The sequence below is a fragment of the Talpa occidentalis genome, unplaced genomic scaffold (assembly GCF_014898055.3).
Source record: "Talpa occidentalis isolate TD23 unplaced genomic scaffold, MPIMG_talOcc4v2.1 talOcc4.10, whole genome shotgun sequence".
Classification (NCBI taxonomy): domain Eukaryota; kingdom Metazoa; phylum Chordata; class Mammalia; order Eulipotyphla; family Talpidae; genus Talpa; species Talpa occidentalis.
Window position 1 is genome coordinate 2,230,796 of NW_023600993.1, and position 18,769 is coordinate 2,249,564.

Sequence of the window (18,769 nt, forward strand, 5' to 3'; positions counted from 1 at the left end):
ATGGAGCCGCCTGGCCCAGGGCTGCAGCTGGTGTGGGGGGAGCAGGACTGGGATGGGCAGGTCCTGGAAATGGGACCGGCATCTGGCCTCTGGGAGGAGAAATGACTGGTCAGGGCCCCGTACCCCAGCCCCAGGTTGGGGACACAGGTTGAAAGGGCAATTCACAGACTGGCTGGGGAAGCCAGGCCCCTGCTGTAAGCTCTGTTACAACTGGAGTAGAGTAGCCGAGTCACAAGGTTGGGGTGAACGTGGAGGGTGGGGTGCAGCCAGGCTGGCTACCCTGGAACCCGCTGTGCAGCTTTCCCCCCTCGCCCGCCAATCTTGGATGAGGAGCGCTGCCCGGCCTCCTTCGTAACTGCGCAGAGCTGGGGTTAGCCCAGATGTGGGTTTGGGGATCATCTCTGTGCCTTAATAAAGTGTAGTCTGTAAAAACGACATTGGTAAGCGAAACCCCAGGTGTCCCTAGAAGTAGAGGAAACGGTGACAGCCCCTCTCACCCTGTACCCCACTGCCTGCGCAACCTCCACCAGACTCGCTGGTTTATTTCTTCTTCTTCAAGATTGGGGTGATGTCCTTCCTGGCAAGGAACAGCCATAAAAACTAAATTACAATCAGAGCTAACAATGACAGCCCCCCCAGATGCCACCAGGACCAGCCCAGGGCTGGGAGGTACTTTCATCCTCACATTGCAAAAGAGGAAACTGAGGCTCACAGGTACTAATGACACATTCCAGGTCACACAGCCAGAAGCACCGCCCAGCCCGGCATTGAAATCCAGTTTTACTTGACTCCAAAGCCTTAAAAGATAAAACTTTTATCGATTAGAGGTGGGCTCAGCAAATCCCCTCTCACCCCTACCCCGTTTTCTTGAAAAGTATATACTTCTGATCAAGCCTCGCCCTAAGCACATGTCCATGAATTTCATAAAATAAACAAATGATCTTTAAAAAGCCGTCGGGCCACCCGCGCGGAGGCCCTGCCCTGGGCTCCCACCCGCCCCGCGTGGCCTCAGAGACGGCTTCGTGGCCGCGCCTTTCCTGGCCCTGCGGTGTGGCAGGGAAGTGTGGCCGCCGCGCCCTCCCTGACCGCTGTCCCTCTCCCGCAGCACGCCGCAGACTTGGAAAAGAAGCAGAACGAGACGGAGAACCGGAAGCTGCTGGGGACCGTGATCCAGTACGGCAACGTCATCCAGGTATGCCCGCGGGCCTGCTGGGCCCCGTCAGGGAGGAGGGAGCGAGAACCAGACCCCGGACCCCCGCCGCCTTCCCAGGTAGCTGCCCGACCGGGGCCTGGCGTTTCTAGTTACGGCCGGACGAGGCTGTCTTCCCGGTCCTCTCGCGCCGGTGTCCACACTCCCCTGCTCCGACTTGAACTGTGTCCTGGTGTCCCCAGTGGGGCGCTCCCTTGCGCACAGGAGAAGGCTGGCCCTGCCCTTTGGTGTAACTTGCAGAGATTGGAAGTTCCTCCTGTGGGGTCAACCTGGCTCCCCGGGGACTCTGGAATGCCCCCACTGGTTGGCTCCAGAGTTGCTGGCCAAGGATAACAGGGAGGCCTGCCCGGGACCAGCTGTCCCACACCCCAGCAGCCTGGAAGGTGTGTGGGTGCAGAGGGGGTATTGCATGTGGCCAGGGTGTCCCGCTGTCTCTCCATGTCCAGGGGCGACCGCCTTCACGCTCCCCTCCAGCCCTTCCTAGTCGGAAGCCGTGGCCTGTGCTTCCGGTCTGGACTGAGCAGAAGACGGTGTTTCCCTTCCACATTTGTAACTGTTCACATCGCCATTCCCGAGGGTTAAAGATTCGGGGCTTAGAAGTCCAGGTGGACGCTGCAGTGGCCACGCCCTTCCCGTGGAACAGCCTCACGGCCACTGTGCCAGTAATGGCCTGTGAGCTTCTCGCTCCCGCTTTGCGCCTGTGATGCCTGCGTCCCTCGTGTGGGGCCGGCCCCTCTCCATGGCCTGGAGCATCCTCCGCCCTCCCAGGGCTGCTGGGAGTGCAGCTCCGGCCCCCCGCACCTTCCGGCCTGAGACGCCCCTGCACGGGCAGCCCCGGTGGTGGGGACGTCGGAGGCCTGTGTCTCAGGTGGAGGGAAACGGCTGCAGCGCTGCCCTCTCTCTGTGGTTTCAGCTGCTGCATCTGAAGAGTAACAAGTACCTGACCGTGAACAAGAGGCTCCCGGCCCTGCTGGAGAAGAACGCCATGCGGGTGACGCTGGACGAGGCCGGCAACGAGGGCTCCTGGTTCTACATCCAGCCTTTCTACAAGCTGCGCTCCATTGGTGACAGTGTGAGTGCAGACCCGCAGGGTGCCCTTCCCAGCAGGGTGCCCTTCCCAGCGGGGTGCCCTTCCCAACCTAGGCCTGCCCTGGGCCTGTTGCCCCCCAGCTGTGTGATAGTCAACTGGGAGAACTTTAAAGTTGGAATCGGGGCTCACCCTGTCTGGAAAGAGGGGGTCACTATGGCAACCGTGTTTGGAACACAGTGCTGCATGTGTGTGACCTAAATAGGGTGGCTGTGCTTTTCCCCCTGGGCTTCTGGAGAGCTGTTGGAGCAGCCTGTACATCGGCAAGCCTCTGGGAAAGCACGGCTGTCCAGTGTGCCCCACCCTGGTCACTGGGGCGGGAGTGCGCTGCTGGGAGCTGGAGGCCGTGTGTGGCGCGGTGGGTTCCAGGAGCAGCCGTGTCCTCTACCGCGAGCTGCCGGCAGGTCTCTGTCCCTTTCTGCAGTGGCGCTTGGTCCCGAGTGGCCTCTCCCCGGGTGAGGGGGCTGTGGAGGCCACCGGGGACCGGGCAGCGTGGTCCTTGTTAGCCACATGAAGAATTCAGGGCGTGGGCACAGCCCTTACGACGGGCTTGTGTGACAAGTGCTGCCAGCTGCATTTCCGACCTTGTTACAATCCGGAAATTGTCAATTTGTACTAGAAAAAATATGTGCCTAAAACAGAATGGAATCGCATCAACATGTTCCACCAGCCTGAACCTACAACCGAGCTTTGCCAGTTTTCAGTGTCGCGGTTTATGTTGCTGTAGGCCCCTTACACATGTGCCCAGCTGGGGGTGTGTGTGGCCAGCATCAGGCCCCCCGCCCCAGTTGGTACACGGTCAGTGTTGGTCCCCAGTGAGACTGGAATAACAAGTTCAGACGCTGAAGTTTCAGTGTTGGCGTTTTTGAGGAATTTGCGTTCACATGGAGCTGGAGAAAGCTGATTGCTTTTGTTCCCCAGATGCCATCACTCCCACCCTCGGGTCCACCCCCTGAGGAAAGACGGGGGCGTCTTGTCCTCACTCCATTCTCGGCCTGGACAGCGCACCTGTCCTCACACTGACCTGCGTGGCTGCACCTGGTGACAGGCGAGAGGCCTGCGGTCTTTAATTGTCCCCAACAGTGCTTTCAGGGGCTCCCTTCCCAGGCCACGGGCCAGCTTAGTGGCCATGACTGGTGCTTTTGCAGGTGGGCTAGAGTAGGAAGCATCCGGCTGTGTTAAGTATTGGGGGAGGGGGGCTCTGTGCAGATAGAAACCTACATCTGTGCCCTCTGTCCATGCCCCGTCTGTGCCCACCAGGCGCACGAGCATGCACGTGGCGTCAACTCCACCATCTCTAGACAGACAGCGAGTCTCTCAGTGTGACTTGTGCTCAGAAAAGTGTTCAGGTCATTGTTCTGGACTTTATTCTTTCAAAGATACTTTTTCTGCTTCTAAGAGTTGGCGCGTACAGGTGTCTTAACTGAACCTCACAGGCAGCAGTGCCTGGCGGCCCAGAAGTCACCTTGGCCTCGGAACACCCCTCCTGCGAGGGTTGGGGGGTCCCCTCCCCGCAGGCTCTACAGCTCCTTCCAGGGCCACCTGGCCCATGTGCAGCCTCTGCTGCTCCTCCTTTCCAGGTGGTCATCGGTGACAAGGTGGTTCTGAACCCCGTCAATGCGGGCCAGCCCTTGCACGCCAGCAGCCACCAGCTGGTGGACAACCCAGGCTGCAACGAGGTGAGGTGGCCGTGGGCCGTCACAGGCACATGGGCCCCGGGGTGCAGGGGGTGGACTCCTGTGGCAGGAGAGAAAACCAGGGCCCAGCACCCAGCGTGGCTGACCAGTGGGTGGTGGGTGGGGGCCGCCCTCGCTGCAGCCCTTCACGGGTAGACTGGTTTTGAACTCATTGAGCCAAGGTGGACATTTCCGTGAAGTTTGTCCAGCTACGGGGCACCTTTTCTGATTGGTCCCCCTAAATTGTGCTACCTCTTTATTGGGGCTTGCAGTGGGCCCTAGCAGCAGCTCGGTGGGTCAGCAGCCCGAGAGATGGCTTTTGGCTTCCCGGGTCAGTCTGCTTAACCCCCCGTGGGCAGTCTTGGGCGCAGGGACAGTCCATCTGTGCCTGTTATAGTGTGTGTGTGAAAGTGTGTCCGTGAGCCCTGGCGGTCGGCCCCACGAGTAGCTGCCCCCTGGGTCCTGGCCCTGGGGCAGCTCCTGGGCCGCAGCATGGCCTCGCCTCGGGCGGCAGCGAGAAGCTGGGGCTGCTTTGCTCTTCAGGTCAACTCCGTCAATTGCAACACGAGCTGGAAAATAGTCCTGTTCATGAAGTGGAGCGACAACAAGGACGACATCCTGAAGGGGGTGAGTGCTGGGCTCATGCAGGAGTGTCCTTAGCTCCCCCACCCCAGCTTCTCCCCTCAACTCCTGGCCTCGCTGCAGGGCGACGTGGTGAGGCTATTCCACGCAGAGCAGGAGAAGTTCCTCACCTGTGACGAGCACCGGAAGAAGCAGCACGTCTTCCTGAGGACCACCGGCCGCCAGTCGGCCACCTCGGCCACCAGCTCCAAGGCCCTGTGGGAGGTGGAGGTGAGGGGGGCCTGGGGAGGTGGGGTGAGGGCTGGCGGGTGGGGTCTGGGTTGGGGGACAGGACTCGTGGGCGGGTGGACTGAGAGCCTCCGGGTCCGCAGGCCCACCCTGGCTCAAACACGGGTGGGCGACCCAAGAGAAACCAGCACACCAGGCCCCCCAGAAAGATGCCGGATGCGCTCCTGGAGGAAAAGAGCAACCTCCTTGTTTTTTTAAAGACCCCCTCATCCCTTATTTCCCCTTCATGCCCCTTCCCTTCCCCCCTTCACTTCTGCCCCACCTGTGCAACCTCAGCTTGGAGCTCATCGTCCACTCGCTTATCGTGCTGTCGGTGCATTCCCTTTGTTTCCTCAAATTACCCCCCACGTCGACTCGCCCGGTGTGTCTTTCATCATTCCTTACGGCCAAACAGTATCCCGGCCCGTGGACAGGGCCCCGCCTTGCCCAGTCCTGCTCGTGGGCGCTCGAGCCCTTCCCTGGGCTCTGCTGGTGTGAATTATGCTGAAACAGGGACAGCTGCTTTGGAGGCAAGCCCAGCCCCGACAGTGGAAATTTCCCTCTCTGGGCTGCTGATCTCCTCTTGCTCCTGTTGGTTCCTTTCCTTGCTGGTTGACCCGTCACCATGACGTGTTGTCAGGCACCTGCCGGGTGCACAGGTGTTGGGGTATAAGACGCATGCTGTGCGGGTGGCGGGTGAGGGGACGGGCCCTCTCCCTGTGCTCGGGGGGCTTGGCTGAATTGGGGAGCGTGGGCTGGGCAGGGACGGAGGACTTCCTGGAGGAGGCCGCCCCGAGCTGGTTCTGGCAGGGTGATCTGTATTTCACGGATTCAGAAACTTCAGCTTTCTGTAGAGAGCGTGAGGCATGGGCTTCAGCTCTCAGGCCACTTAACTTGATGTCGTCATCACAGCTGCCTCTTTTTTTCCCACTGAGAAGAAACAGCTGTCTGAGTCTTAGTCTCCAAAAGTGGGTTCCCTGCCAGATTTTCCCTGAACATCCTAGGAAGCCATCGAATGTCTTCCTTTTGCATTTTTTTCCTTGCAGAGGCTGGAAACTTAAGTGTCCCTTCAAAATAAAAGGCAACCCTGTGCATTTTCATATTTTTAACGACGACAGAGGCTTCACGCTGCCCCGGGGCTGGTCACCAGTAGCTCCCCACGACCGTCCTGTCCTGCGGTGGCAGCTCTGCCCCTTCCTGCCTGTGGGTCACGTCTGTTTGGCTTTCAATACAGCATGAGCTCCACTGTCTTTATTCTGCCGGTTTAAGCAGCTGTCTGCATTCTAGGACACGTGACCGTGGAGACCGGGGGTCTTGGCCCTGCACGGCATCCCCCCCATGGGTCCCCAGTGGCGCCTGGTTAACTTTCTCCCCAAATAGCTGCCTCCGCAGGTCTCTGAGGTGTGCCTGCGGCCTCCAGTGCTCTCAGCACTCCTTAGGGAACCGGAAACTACCTTCATGTTTGTGTGGAAATACCTTTATTTCACTGATTCAAAATCTGTTTTGTTTTTTTTTTTTTGGTAAAAGTAGTAGCTTCATTCAGATACAACCCGTATTCCACACAATTTTCACCCATCTCACGGCAACAGCTCTCATGGGTTTTCAGTCCGTCCAAAGGCCTGGTGCTGTGGGCCCGCCACACCCCCTAGGCCCCACCTGTCCAATCTGCTGGTGTATGGTCTGCTGGACGCATGCGGCCAGTGTGGCGGCGGCGGCCTGGCTCCCTGCGCCACTCCTGATGGCCTCCTCTTGCAGGTGGTTCAGCACGACCCGTGCCGGGGCGGAGCCGGGTACTGGAACAGCCTCTTCCGCTTCAAGCACCTGGCCACGGGCCATTACCTGGCGGCCGAGGTAAGTGGAGGGCCAAGATTTTCTCTTTCTGGGCTGAGGGGCTCCTCTCCCGGCTCACCCATGGCTGGTAGGGCCCCCTTCCTTTTCCTCCCGCCTCACCCCTGCTCCAAGCCAAGAGGCCCACATTCCAGGGCTCCCAGGGCTTCCCTCTGGAGCCCTGCTGAGTCAGAAGCCAGGCCAGTCTGGCACTCAGGATCGTTTGTGGGGTCTGTCCTGCCTCCTGCTCTCCGCTCCTGCCGCCTTGCACGTGGACGCGTCTGGGCTGCTGGGCAGCGAGGTCAGGCTGCGGGGACGTGAGACACGTGAAGAGCTGGCATCTCAGTTCCCGGAGCACCAGCCGCACGGACGGGTCTTGGTTCTTACCTGTAGGAGTGTGCAGAAATCCCCAAATTAACTTGACCTTAAATGTCTGTGAAGGGTTTTGCAGAAAGGCAGTCCTCTGCTGCAGGACTGAGGGCTCGGCCCTGACTCTGGCATTCACTCAAGGCGCATCCGCTGGCCTGGCGGCTGCCAGGCAGATACCCATGTGGACGTGCATGCAGGGCAGACTCAGCGGACGGATGGCGAGGGCATGTCCTCCAGTGGGTGTGGACCTCGCCTGCGTAGCGCACCGAGGGTGGCTGAGGGGCCCGTGCCAACCCCCGGGGCTGCCCTTGGACGAATGTATGATTTTGAAATAATTAAGAACCAGAAGGGCCTCCCCTGGTGGTGCAGCGGTTGAGCGATGGGTTGTGAGGCTGTCCGCAGCCTCTGCAGCGCCAGTTCAATCCCCGGCCGCCGGCGAGGGTCCCACAAAAAAAAAAAAAAAAAAAAAAAAAAAGAACCAGAGACCAAGATGCCCTTAAAATCTGCCATGGAACCATAAAGAGTTGTGGACCCAGCGCCCCAGCTGGGCTGGTCATGGGGCTGGCCAGAGTGGGGGGCCGGCTCCCGGCAGGCCCTGCTGGGCCCACATCGCCGTCCTTCACAAACCCCGCAGGAAAGCCAGCGCCCGCGGAGGGCCTGTGTCCATCTCGGGCTCCAGCTGCCGCTTCGCTCGAGAACCCACTGTGCTGTCACTCGGTCTGCACCACGGAGCGTGTCCGGTGGCGTGTGTGTGTCGTGGCGTGCTCGTGTGCCGTGTCGTCGTTGTGGCATGCTGGTTCCGTGGCCGGAGGGACGGGACGGCGTCTTGCTGGCGGAGAGCCGTGTGCAGGCTGCGGGGTCTCCTGCAGAGGGCCGAGCCCGAGAAAGCAATGGATGTTTTAATTTCCCAATGATTTTTTCCATCAGGTAGACCCTGACTTTGAGGAAGAGTGCCTGGAGTTTCAGCCCCCCGTAAGTATGGAGGGAGCCTGCCCGTCTTCCTCTGTAGGGCGAGGGCATAGCTCAGGGGCGCCGCTGCCGCTGAGGCTGGGGATGGGGCTCCTGCCCCTCAGCAGAAGGCCTTGTGCTCGCTCCTGTGTCCAAGGGCCTAAGGGGGCCGTCGGGCAGCACGTCTAGTCTGAGCCGGCGGGGCCTGCACCTCCCGTGTGTCCCGGCAACCCCAGCCCCCATCCTGAGAAGCCGCTTGTAACTACCACATATAGATGCTGTCGACCTTGATCCCGGGCGTAGAGTCAGTCCCGGGGCGGGCGTGAGGTGGACAGTGGGGGTGAGACGCGTCGCTGTCTAAGCCTGGGCTTGGCTTCCTGCAAAGTCAGGAATGGACTCGGTTGTGTGGTTCGACGCCTGGCTCCTTGGCTTTGTCCTTTCTCAGAGGCGTGTTGCTGGATCATGCCGGTCTGGGGCCCTCGGGGGCTCAGAGTCCCCAGCCGAGGGGCTGGGGGCAGCGGTCGTGCCGCGTGGAGATGGGGGTGGGGCTGCCCTGGTCGCCCTGGGAGTGAGCAGTCTCTGTGTGGTGGGCCGTGTCCTCCTGGACATCTCTGGACAGACACAGGGGGTGGGAAGGTGTGTTCCTGGAGCTTGAGAAAGCTGGACTCGGAAAGCGCTTGCCAAGGGCCGGGGGGCTGAGGCGCTGCCCTTGGCTCCTGCCCGTGGCCCTCTCTTCCCTGCTCCCGAGGGGCCTGCTGCCGCCTTTCTCCTGTTTCCCCTCCCTCTGGAGCCCCTTCGGCGCCTGCTCCCCACTGCCCTATCCCGGAGACACTGGTGGGGCCAGCCCGGCCTGCACAGGGACACCCGCGCTGAGTCTGGGCTGCAGGCCCTGATGGTTCGCACAGCCGCGCCCATCCGGTCTGTCGGAAGGAGTGGCCGAGCCACGGGGTGCTTGCATCTGGGGGCCCCACCTTGGGCACGGAATGGGCTCCCCTCTGCAGGAGAGCACATGCTCGGTGGGCCGGGGCCCTGGGCGCCTGCTGCTCTCTGCCTGGACGTGAAGAGCCCGGCTCGTGGCAGCAGGGTTGAGGACGTGGGGGAGGCTGACCCTGTGAGGGTGTGTGGCTCTGGACGGGGCTTTCCCTTCCCGGGCGCATGCTGCTCGTCTGCAGCTGTGTGGCGGGGTGCTGTGGGGTCGGGGTGCTGTGGGGTCGGGGTGCTGTGGGGTCAGGGTGCTGTGGGGCTCGTGCTCTTGGGTAAGCGGCATCGCCCCGAGGGGACAGAGCGGTCAGGGCTGTCGGTGCCTCGCAGCCCCAGCACGTCTGTGTGCACGGCCTCGGGAAGGAGCGAGCGCGAGTTCATCTCTGCTCCGTAGACGAGGAAGCAGAGCTGGCCTGTCCTCTCCTGTGTCTCGGGGAGTCTGGCTTCAGTGTTCATGCTCCCCAGGGGTGGCAGGCTGGGTGGGCTGGGGCGGAGCGACCGCCGTGCCATGGTCCTCGCAGGAGCAGCAGTGAGAGGCTCCTGCCTCTGCCCAGGGTATTGGCCTTGGGCCGGGGCCCGCTGCTGGCCGGGACACACCCCTGGGGAGCTGGCATTGCCTCTGTTTGGAAGGAGTGGGGCCCATTTGCGGGTCACCTAATTGTTGGAGGCTGGTGGAGGCTCTTGGGCCCCACCCAGCGTTGCTCACTCGCCCTGCTAGAGTGCTCAGCACCCACACTGCCCCTCTGGAGGACACAGCACAGCCCCTCTGGGCCTGGCGCTTGCGCCCTCCCCCCACTAGGTGGCACCTGCCGCCCATACCCTGGCCTGGCCCGTGTCCCCACCCTCCTGCCCTTTTCAATTTTCTCCAGACCCTCACGGTCTGTGAACTCGCCGGCCTGCAGCTGGGCCTGGCTCTCCGCAGAATCGGGCTGGCCTTTGTGTGCACATGGTGTGCGAGGGCCCTTGTGGTGACCGCACTTGGAGGAAGCTGAGTCCAGGCCCCCAGTTTTGGCCCCACAGCTGGCGTCCTGCTCCAGGGCGGACAGGGTCAGCGGGGATAGTCATGGGGAGGCAGAGGCCTGGGGTCGGGAAGGTTTGGTGGTCAGCAGTGGCGGCTGCTGCAGCTTCCCGGCTGAGGGCCCTCGTGGCTGGCCGGGGCTCAGTCCTCGCTCCCCCATCAGACTTGCTCCCCCAGTGTGGCAGGTCAGCAACGAGGACTTGTGGCTTCCCAGGCAGGGGTGTGGGGTGGGTGGGTTCTGTCGACTTCTAAGGATGCTGGGCATTAAACATGCCCCCACGAGGTGTCCGGTGCCCACGGGGTGTTGGCGTCTGAGCGGCTTCGGGAGCCGGCTGCTCCGGTCTCCAGGGCAGTGGGCGTGGGGCCCAGGCTGCTATCCAGTTTCTCGGGAGAGCCTTCGCTACTGAGTGTCGCCGGCAACCCTCCTGGACTAACGGCCGAGGTTTTTTTCAGGGCTAGTCTGAATCTCAAATATTTTCTTGGCTGCCCTGGGATCGCTGCTCGGGAACATGTGCCTATAATCGATGTATTTGACCTGTTCTCCTGGGAAGGGGCCTGGCCCGGCCGTCCTGGGGCAGTAACCCCTGCAGGTGGACCCATGGCCCAGCACCAGGCCTCAGGATGGGCTGCTCGGTGCTTTCGCTCTGCCCTGCCCTGCAGACGCCGCTGCCTCCAGCCCTCTGCCCAGGGACCTCCCTGAGCCGCCGCGGCCATCAGTGCAGCCGAGAGGGGTGGCTGCTGCCGCTGCAGGGCCCGGTGTGGCTGCGCAGAGCTCCAGGGCTCCTCCCGCGGTCCTGGCCCTGCGGCCCTCCCTGGGCTGCACGGAGGCGGTGGCGGAAAGCTGAGGGCTTGGCCTGCACCCGCCTTGACGGACCCTCCCCCGCAGGTGGACCCCGACCAGGACGCCTCGAGGAGCCGGCTGCGCAACGCCCAGGAGAAGATGGTGTACTCCCTGGTCTCTGTGCCCGAGGGCAACGACATCTCCTCCATCTTCGAGCTCGATCCCACCACTCTGCGGGGAGGCGACAGCCTGGTCCCCAGGTGGGTTCGAGGCGCCTGTTCGGGAGCCGGGTGGCGTGTGGGCCCGGCCTCTGGAGTTCCTGGTCCAGCGTCTGGTAAAGGATTCGTCCCCCCTCTGCTGGCATCAGCGCTGCAGTCAGATTTCCAGGGTCTGTTTTGGTTTAGTTTTGTCTGAATTCCTTGCGACGCAGGCGAGTCCCAACTTTCCTGTCTGCCGTGTAAAATTTGAAGTTCCAGCTCAGGTTTTCTGTAACAAAAAATGTCTGTGACGCCCCTAAGCTTCCTGCTCTCCGGCTCTGCGAGCCTGCGCCGAACCTGGCCGTGCCCACTGAGCGCCTGGTCCTGTGCGGCCGCCCCTGTGTCTGCGTGGCAGGCACCGTCCCTCCGCAGCGGCCAGGCGGGGCCTCGAGGAGAGAATGGCGTCATCACCACCACACCTACGTTAACGGAGAAGCAAAGTCGAAAATTATAAAATGACCCATGCTTAGAAGAAATCACAAGAATATCTTAATGCTCACCAAGAAGCAAGTAGAAAATCACTTTTAGTTTTTAACCGAGCCCTCAGCGATACCTGCTGTTAGCCCTTTGGCTTGTGTGGCGTCAGGCGGGTTCCCGGGACACAGGTGACCCTGTGGCTCCCCTGAGACTCACAGCTGTTTTTGGCTCAGTCCTCTCTGAACCCCATGTTCCAGACACACGTCCCAGCAGGGGCTGTCGGGAGCATCGTGCTAAGTGACGGTGCCCCTCTCCGTCACTGAGATGAACTCGGCCCTTCCCGAGACACGGCGTCTTGCCGTCTGCCTGTCACTGTTTGAGGAAAGCTTTGTTTAGCAGCTTCGAGCCTCGCTCTGTGCCAGGCTGTCATCTGCTGGGGGAACATGGGAAGTGGGGCTTCTGGATGGGAAGACGGGTGACTCCTCACATGTCACCTGACCCCTGGGCTGGCTCCGAGCCCTCCTAGCTCACACCGGCTGCGTGGGGGGCACGCCCCCTGCCCTCTAGGCCGCACAGGGGACGGACGGTAGAGTTGGCAGGTGAGAGTCGTGCCCTCGGGAGGCTGGGCGCCTGCTTCTGCCACGTGTCGGCCACCGGGCTCTGTCACTGAAGCATCGCCAGGTCCTGGCCCGACTTCCCCGCCACACTCGTGGCTCCCCTGGTGTTGGGGTCCCTTCACACAGGCAGGCAAGTGACCTTTCCTGCTCTGTGTTGTTATTTTATTTCCCAGCTTGCCTTGTTTCTTTCCCAGCTTGATTCATGATTTTTATTTTACCGCATAGAAGATACAAAATGCTCATGACAATTAACCATTTTACTTTTTTGAATTTAGGGATCTGAACTTTGCTCCGTGCTCTCCCTCCCCAGGGTTATTAACTAGCCGCTCATCTTCTTCGAGGAGTTTTCGTGATCTCATTTTTCGTTTTCTACCATAGAAACCTTAAGATATTGCTTCGCTGTCTCTCATTATAAACATGGCGGATGCTCAGTGACCATTTCTGGTCCCTCCCCTGCTCACTCTGTCCTGAGACCCCCAGGCACAGGGTGAGACCTTCTGTTTAGAAGCACAGCGCCTCACGGTAATAGAAGCCGTTAGGAGCCACCGTCCATTGTACACGCACCGAAATGACTGTGGGCCAGAACCACGGGCTCCTAAGTTTGTGTTGTCCAACGTATGTGCAGACAGCTGCTTGGGTGTTTTTTCTATTTTGACCGATACCCTCTAGACTGCTGGCTGCAGAGAAGACTTAAGCATTCCTGGCTCCTGAAACTCTTCTTTATTCCCCTTAGGAACTCCTATGTCCGGCTCAGACACCTGTGTACGAACACCTGGGTTCACAGCACCAACACCCCCATCGACAAGGAAGAGGAAAAGCCGGTGATGCTCAAGGTGAGTCCCAGCCTGGCTGCTTCCCGCTGCGCCCGCCGAGAAGGCGCCTGCGGGGATGCAAGAGCGCATGTGGCCTGGGCGTGAGGCGCTTGGGCAAGAGTGGCCCCGGACACGCTCAGTGTGATGACGAGTCCCCCCTGGGAGCTGGGGAGCACACCCAGGGCTTTTGAAATAATCAGCACCGACAGAGGGGCGGGCGCTGGTTCGCGTCTGCCTGCGGGTGAGCTGATGGGCCGCTGGCCCTGCCTTCGGGGACACCGGATACCACGATGAGTTCCCTGATCTTTGTTGTTTCTCTGTGTGTAGATGCAAGCTTTTCTTGCAGTTAAGTTCTCCCAGCCCCTGTCTTTCCCCGCCCAAAGCCGCCTCTCCTGGCCCGCCTTCTCTTGGGTCACAGAGCGTGGGTGCATAGATGCGGGTGTCTGTCTCAGTAAACGGGCCATACGCTCACATGCGTGCGTTGGTGACGAGGGAGGTTGTTGGAACCTATTTTTCTGCTTTCATGAACATTTTCAAGTACATAGAGAAGTTGAGAATATGGTAGAGTATCTGCCCTTATAACACTCTTGAGTCAACATGACCGTCTTGCATGTTTCCCTCCCCCGTGTATGTGAGCACGTCTCTGAGGACAGGCATCCCGGGTGCTGTCTGGGCGGGGGAGCTGTAGGGGCGAGGCCGTGTTTCCGGCCCCCAGGCCTGACCGTGGCTCATGGTTTGGGCCCCTCCCTGGTGCTTCCTACAGCCGCGTGTTTATAACTGCAGAGCAGCCCGGCGCTTCGGCCGCCGCGTGTGCAGTGTTTGTTGGAAGCCTCGCCGCTCCCCCCGAGTCGGTGCCCACGAGGCTTCTTTGCATTTCAGATCGGCACCTCCCCGGTGAAGGAGGACAAGGAGGCCTTTGCCATCGTCCCGGTTTCTCCGGCCGAGGTCCGGGACCTGGACTTCGCCAATGATGCCAGCAAGGTGCTGGGCTCCATCGCGGGCAAGCTGGAGAAGGGCACCATCACCCAGAATGAGAGGAGGTGAGGGCCGGGTGCCGCCCACACCCGCAGTGCTTGTCGCCGCGGGCAGGGTGTCTTTGGCCGTGACTGCGGAGAGAGCGTCGCCTTCGCTGGGTCTCTTGGGGGCTGCCCCTGTGGCGAGCCCTGTCTCCCGCTGGGCAGGAGTCTCTGGTGCCGCCACCAGGTGTCAGGCGGGTGCTGCCGTGATGCTGGCGCTCGTGCCAGTGACGGCCTTGCGTCGTGGGCTTCCTGCTCTTCCGTCATCGGCCTCGGCCGGCAGATCAGGAAGACCTGGTCGCTGTGCCTGGCCATGGGTGGACGCTTCGCTGCTGACCGCCTCCTGCCTCCGCGGCCCCAGGTCTGTCACGAAGCTGCTGGAGGACCTGGTGTACTTCGTCACGGGTGGCGCCAACTCAGGCCAGGACGTGCTGGAGGTGGTCTTCTCCAAGCCCAACCGCGAGCGGCAGAAGTTGATGCGGGAGCAGAACATCCTCAAGCAGGTCAGTGGGGTGTCCGGGGCTGTGGTGGGAGCTGGCACCCGCCCGGGAGGACGAGGCGTGTCCCCCGGAGAGCACAGACTTGGTGTTCCCAGAGTGGCTGAGGGTTAGTGAGGGAAAAGTTCGGAGCTGGCGACTCCATGTCCCCACATGACCCCCGCACCCCACGTCCAGCATCGGCGTCCTGCCAGCGTGGGTGTGCGGTGGAAGCTGGTCCTGCGTGGACGCCCAGTGCCGTCCAGAGCCTTGGGGACCGGGAGCCGCTGGGCATTGTGGCTTCAGTGCCTTGGACGGCGTCCCGAGGGGTCAGCCGAGCGCCCTCACTGCCCCCGGCCCTTTGTGTCCATGCATGCGTCCTTCACGCCCTCCCCGACAACTCAGTCGATCACTGGCGCTTCTGCTACTGGCAGAGTTTTGCCTTTTCCAAAATGGTCTGTGGTTGGAATCACAGTCTGTGGCCTTCGCAGAGGGCCCCTTTCTCCCGGAGACAGGGTGGGGCCCGGCGGCCTCTGCACGGCCAGTCTAGGTGAAGAGGTGCCTGTCCCAGGGTGGCCGAGCGAGCCTCCGTCTGTGCTGGGGCCTCCCCATGTCTCGCCAGTGTAGATGGAGCTAGACCAAGCTAAGAGGGTCGCAGGCTTGTGGTGTGGCTGGATGGGCAGATCTCCATATGTTTGGGCAGGGAGACACTATGTCCTAGGTCCGGTGACTTGCCGTGAGCCCAGCAGTGACAGGGTTTCTCTCTGTTCACCCCCAGATCTTCAAGCTGCTGCAGGCCCCATTCACGGACTGCGGGGACGGCCCCATGCTGCGGCTGGAGGAGCTGGGGGACCAGCGGCACGCCCCCTTCCGGCACATCTGCCGCCTGTGCTACCGCGTGCTGCGGCACTCCCAGCAGGACTACCGCAAGAACCAGGTGGGCCCTGGCGGGAACACTGCTGTCTGCAGCCCGGGAAAACCCAGCAGAGTCCTCAGGTGGGACTCCCTGGAGCACACCCCCCCACGCCCATCTTCAAGCAGACTGCATTCCCTGTTACTGTTGGTGATGACCTCGTGCCGCTTTTCCGGCCTGGCCCAAGCGATTCCGCGTGTCCGTGCCAGGAGCGCCCAGTCTTCCCTTCCTGTCCTCCCAGCCCCCCAATGCCCCCATCTCTGCTGCTGATGTCTCGGTTTTGACTCTGGCCATTCTCAGCCACAACCTGCATACGGAAGTGTGGCTGCCTCTCTCCCCAAGAACCGTGTGTCTGGCCTTGCTGGGGTCCCCAACTGCTTGAGCCTCTAAGAAACAACTGTCTCTTGCATCGTGGTTCTCACCTGGGTGTCCCCTCATCCCACAGGGGACACTTGGCGGGTCTGGGCCCTTTGAGATGTTGGGACCTGGGGGCACTCCTGGCACCTAGTGGGTGGGGGCCAGGGAAGCAGCTAGACACCCCGCAGCACACAACAGCCCCCCTACAGCAGGGTGATCTGATCCACGAGTCAGTGGGGCTGAGACGGAAACCTGTAGCCCATGCGCGGTGGGGGTGTTTCCTGTCACCCTCCTCACCCCGTCCAGCCGGCCTGACATTGCAAAGGGCTTCTGTTCCAGGCTTCTATCTGCCATTGTCCCCAGCCTTTAAGTCTAGACATTGCTTAGTTTAAGTTTGCTGTGGTGTCGTAACGACAGTGTCAGGCTCAGGCAGCTCTGTGAAGGACTAGACAGACTGGACAGACCTCGTGGGCAAGTGTTTCTGAACCTTTCCCTCAGCCTCTGCTGTTGCTTAAGGACAAAGCACCTAGGCCTGTGGGTCTGTGGTCAGGACGGTGGCCGTGGGCACTGTGGCCCCCAAAACGCAGCTCCAGGGTATCAATGCTGAGTCAAACAGAGCCCTGCCGTCCTCCACGGACAAGGCCAGACCGCGCCTGCCCTGTCTGCCTTGGACAGGAAGCCAATGCCTGCCTGTGCCCCTGTGCATGGGCATCCGGTCCAGGCTGACGTTGGGTGGTTTCTGACAAGGGGTGTGTGTCCGCCGTGTTAGTCCTGAGCAGTTCCGGGGTCTGGGAATAAGAGAAACCCAAGCCAGCTGCCAAGGGCCTGAGCAGACAGGCTGACAGGAGTGGGTCCTGCGGTAGATCGGAGCGCTGGCAGAGGCTCCTTCGGGTCTCGGGGTTTCACGGACAGTGCCGTCCGATCCCAAGGAGGGCAGCCGAAGAGGAGCTCCTGTGGATGTGATTGATGGGCCCAGCGGTCCAGCTTGTTTCCGTGGCCCCTGATTTTTAGACGCGGGCTTTCACCCCATAGAGGGGCGGGGTGCAGCGACGTTGTTGTGAATCCCTAGGGAGGGTCCCTGCATTCAGTTCGGGGCGGGGCACATAGGGAAACCCTCTTGAACGGGGCAGGGGAGCCGGTCGTGGGCAGATGCTGTCCGGTGGTTCCTGAGCAGAATTCTCGTCAGGAGCAATGCTGCCATACATGAGTTTGGACTGACCAGCGTCCAGTGCCCCCTGCTGACCTGCCTTTCCCCCTGCAAGGAGTACATCGCCAAGCAGTTCGGCTTCATGCAGAAGCAGATCGGCTACGACGTGCTGGCCGAGGACACTATCACCGCCCTGCTGCACAACAACCGGAAGCTGCTGGAAAAGCACATCACCGCGGCTGAGATCGACACCTTTGTCAGCCTGGTGCGCAAGAACAGGGAGCCCAGGTGAGCCGCGCGATGCTGGTCCTCGAGGCTCTCACGGGCTCCATGTCCCCGGGGCTCGGGCACAGCCCCCATCCCAGCACCCTCAGTCGGCTGCTCCTTGGCCGAGTTGTCCCGGGGGGTTCAGTTAGCGTTGCTGAATCGTGCCCCTCTGTGGCACACGCACCCACCCTCCCCACACGCATACCCTCTCTCCTCCCTGTGGGTTGTGACGCCCCTTCCTGCCCCCCGGCTTGCAGCGAGGGTGTCGTGAGCCCTGGAGAGTGCTGCGACCCACAGGCCACCCCACCCGTGAGGATGCTTTGTGGGGCTGAGCACAGGAACTAGCTCATTTGATGCTCTCCTCTGAACTCGCACTTTATCTCATGAGGGCAGGCTGGGCACTGAGCCTCCCGGCCACTGTGCCCAGCTTCTCTCCTGCCTCCTCCTCACCCACCAGGCACCGCGTCTTTCCTCCCTGCTGCCCTCTGGCTCCCCTGGGGTTGAGGTGCCGGGGACACTGCACGTGCAGGGGAAGGTGCAGTGTCCGTGTGAGGCGGGTGGGGCTCCGGGAGCTGGCCCTCTGCTGTCTGCGGGAACCATTCGCACCTGCGCCCACAGATTCTTGGACTACCTGTCTGACCTCTGCGTGTCCATGAACAAGTCGATCCCGGTGACGCAGGAGCTCATCTGCAAGGCCGTGCTGAATCCAGCCAACGCTGACATCCTGATTGAGACCAAGTGAGTGGGTCCTGGGGTCCAGGTGAAGACAGGAAAGGGGCGCAGGTGGCTGATGGGTGGTTCAGGGCTATCTGGGCTCAGCTGTTGACCCTCAAGTTCCCCAGACGCCCTGAGTTGGCTCCCTGGCCTGGGCCATCTCTCCCCGAGCTCTTGGTTTGGGACCTGTCCTGCCATCTCCCACCTGCCTTAAAGGTGACGTCAGCTCACAGGAAACATTTTACACGTGCTCAGTTGAATTTTAAGAGTTGAAAGTTCTCTGCATGTGGTCGTTACTGGTACTTTCACGCGGCCGTGAGGCCGATCCCAGGACTCACCCTAGTTGGTGGGAGGTCAGCCAAGGTCTCAAAAATAACTCCCCCACCCTGCCCACCCTGCTTCCTTTCCAGGCTGGTTCTCTCTCGTTTTGAGTTTGAAGGGGTCTCTTCCGGGGAGAACGCTCTGGAGGCAGGCGAGGACGAGGAGGAGGTGTGGCTGTTCTGGAGAGACAGCAACAAGGAGATCCGCAGCAAGAGCGTGAGGGAGCTGGCGCAGGACGCCAAGGAGGGCCAGAAGGAGGACCGAGACGTGCTCAGCTATTACAGGTGGGCTGCGAGCCCCTGGCCCTGCGGGTGTCCCTGGAGGTGGCCAGCGGGAGAGGTTTCGGGACCACGTGTGGTTTAGAGTGCTGGTGCTGCTGGCACTCGGGACAAACTGCTGTCCGCGTGTGGCTGCGTCTGCCCCGATTCAGGCCCTGCCCTGTGGGGTTGCGTGGCGTGGGCTCAGACCCTGGCCTTCTGCTTGCTGGCTCCTTTCCTCTGGGAGCTCGTCCCTCTGCAGGCTGGTTCCTGTCTCTGCAGCACAGAGACAGTGATGCCAGCCCCACAGCGCTTTTGCAGACAGTCATGAAATGTGCATGTGTGGGAGCTCTGTCTGTCTGTGTCTGTTGTCCATCCACCCAGCACAGCGGGTCTGTTTCCATGTGGCTCTGTTCAGGTTCATAATGACCGTGAGTTGCCCTCAGGGCTTC

The 18,769-nt window shown here is 61.3% G+C and overlaps 1 protein-coding gene across 1 annotated transcript in view; it reads left to right on the plus strand.

The window, feature by feature from the left end:
- ITPR1 (inositol 1,4,5-trisphosphate receptor type 1) overlaps positions 1-18,769 on the plus strand; it is a 181,156-nt gene that overhangs the window by 76,280 nt on the left and 86,107 nt on the right. The window contains exons 6-20 of the mRNA XM_054694812.1: positions 1,106-1,192; positions 2,124-2,282; positions 3,878-3,976; positions 4,517-4,600; positions 4,679-4,825; positions 6,578-6,673; positions 7,946-7,990; positions 10,852-11,006; positions 12,771-12,870; positions 13,729-13,889; positions 14,227-14,368; positions 15,120-15,278; positions 16,874-17,046; positions 17,644-17,763; positions 18,150-18,344. Of these exons, the coding sequence (XP_054550787.1) occupies positions 1,106-1,192; positions 2,124-2,282; positions 3,878-3,976; positions 4,517-4,600; positions 4,679-4,825; positions 6,578-6,673; positions 7,946-7,990; positions 10,852-11,006; positions 12,771-12,870; positions 13,729-13,889; positions 14,227-14,368; positions 15,120-15,278; positions 16,874-17,046; positions 17,644-17,763; positions 18,150-18,344 (1,922 nt within the window). The remainder of the gene's footprint in view (positions 1-1,105; positions 1,193-2,123; positions 2,283-3,877; positions 3,977-4,516; positions 4,601-4,678; positions 4,826-6,577; positions 6,674-7,945; positions 7,991-10,851; positions 11,007-12,770; positions 12,871-13,728; positions 13,890-14,226; positions 14,369-15,119; positions 15,279-16,873; positions 17,047-17,643; positions 17,764-18,149; positions 18,345-18,769) is intronic.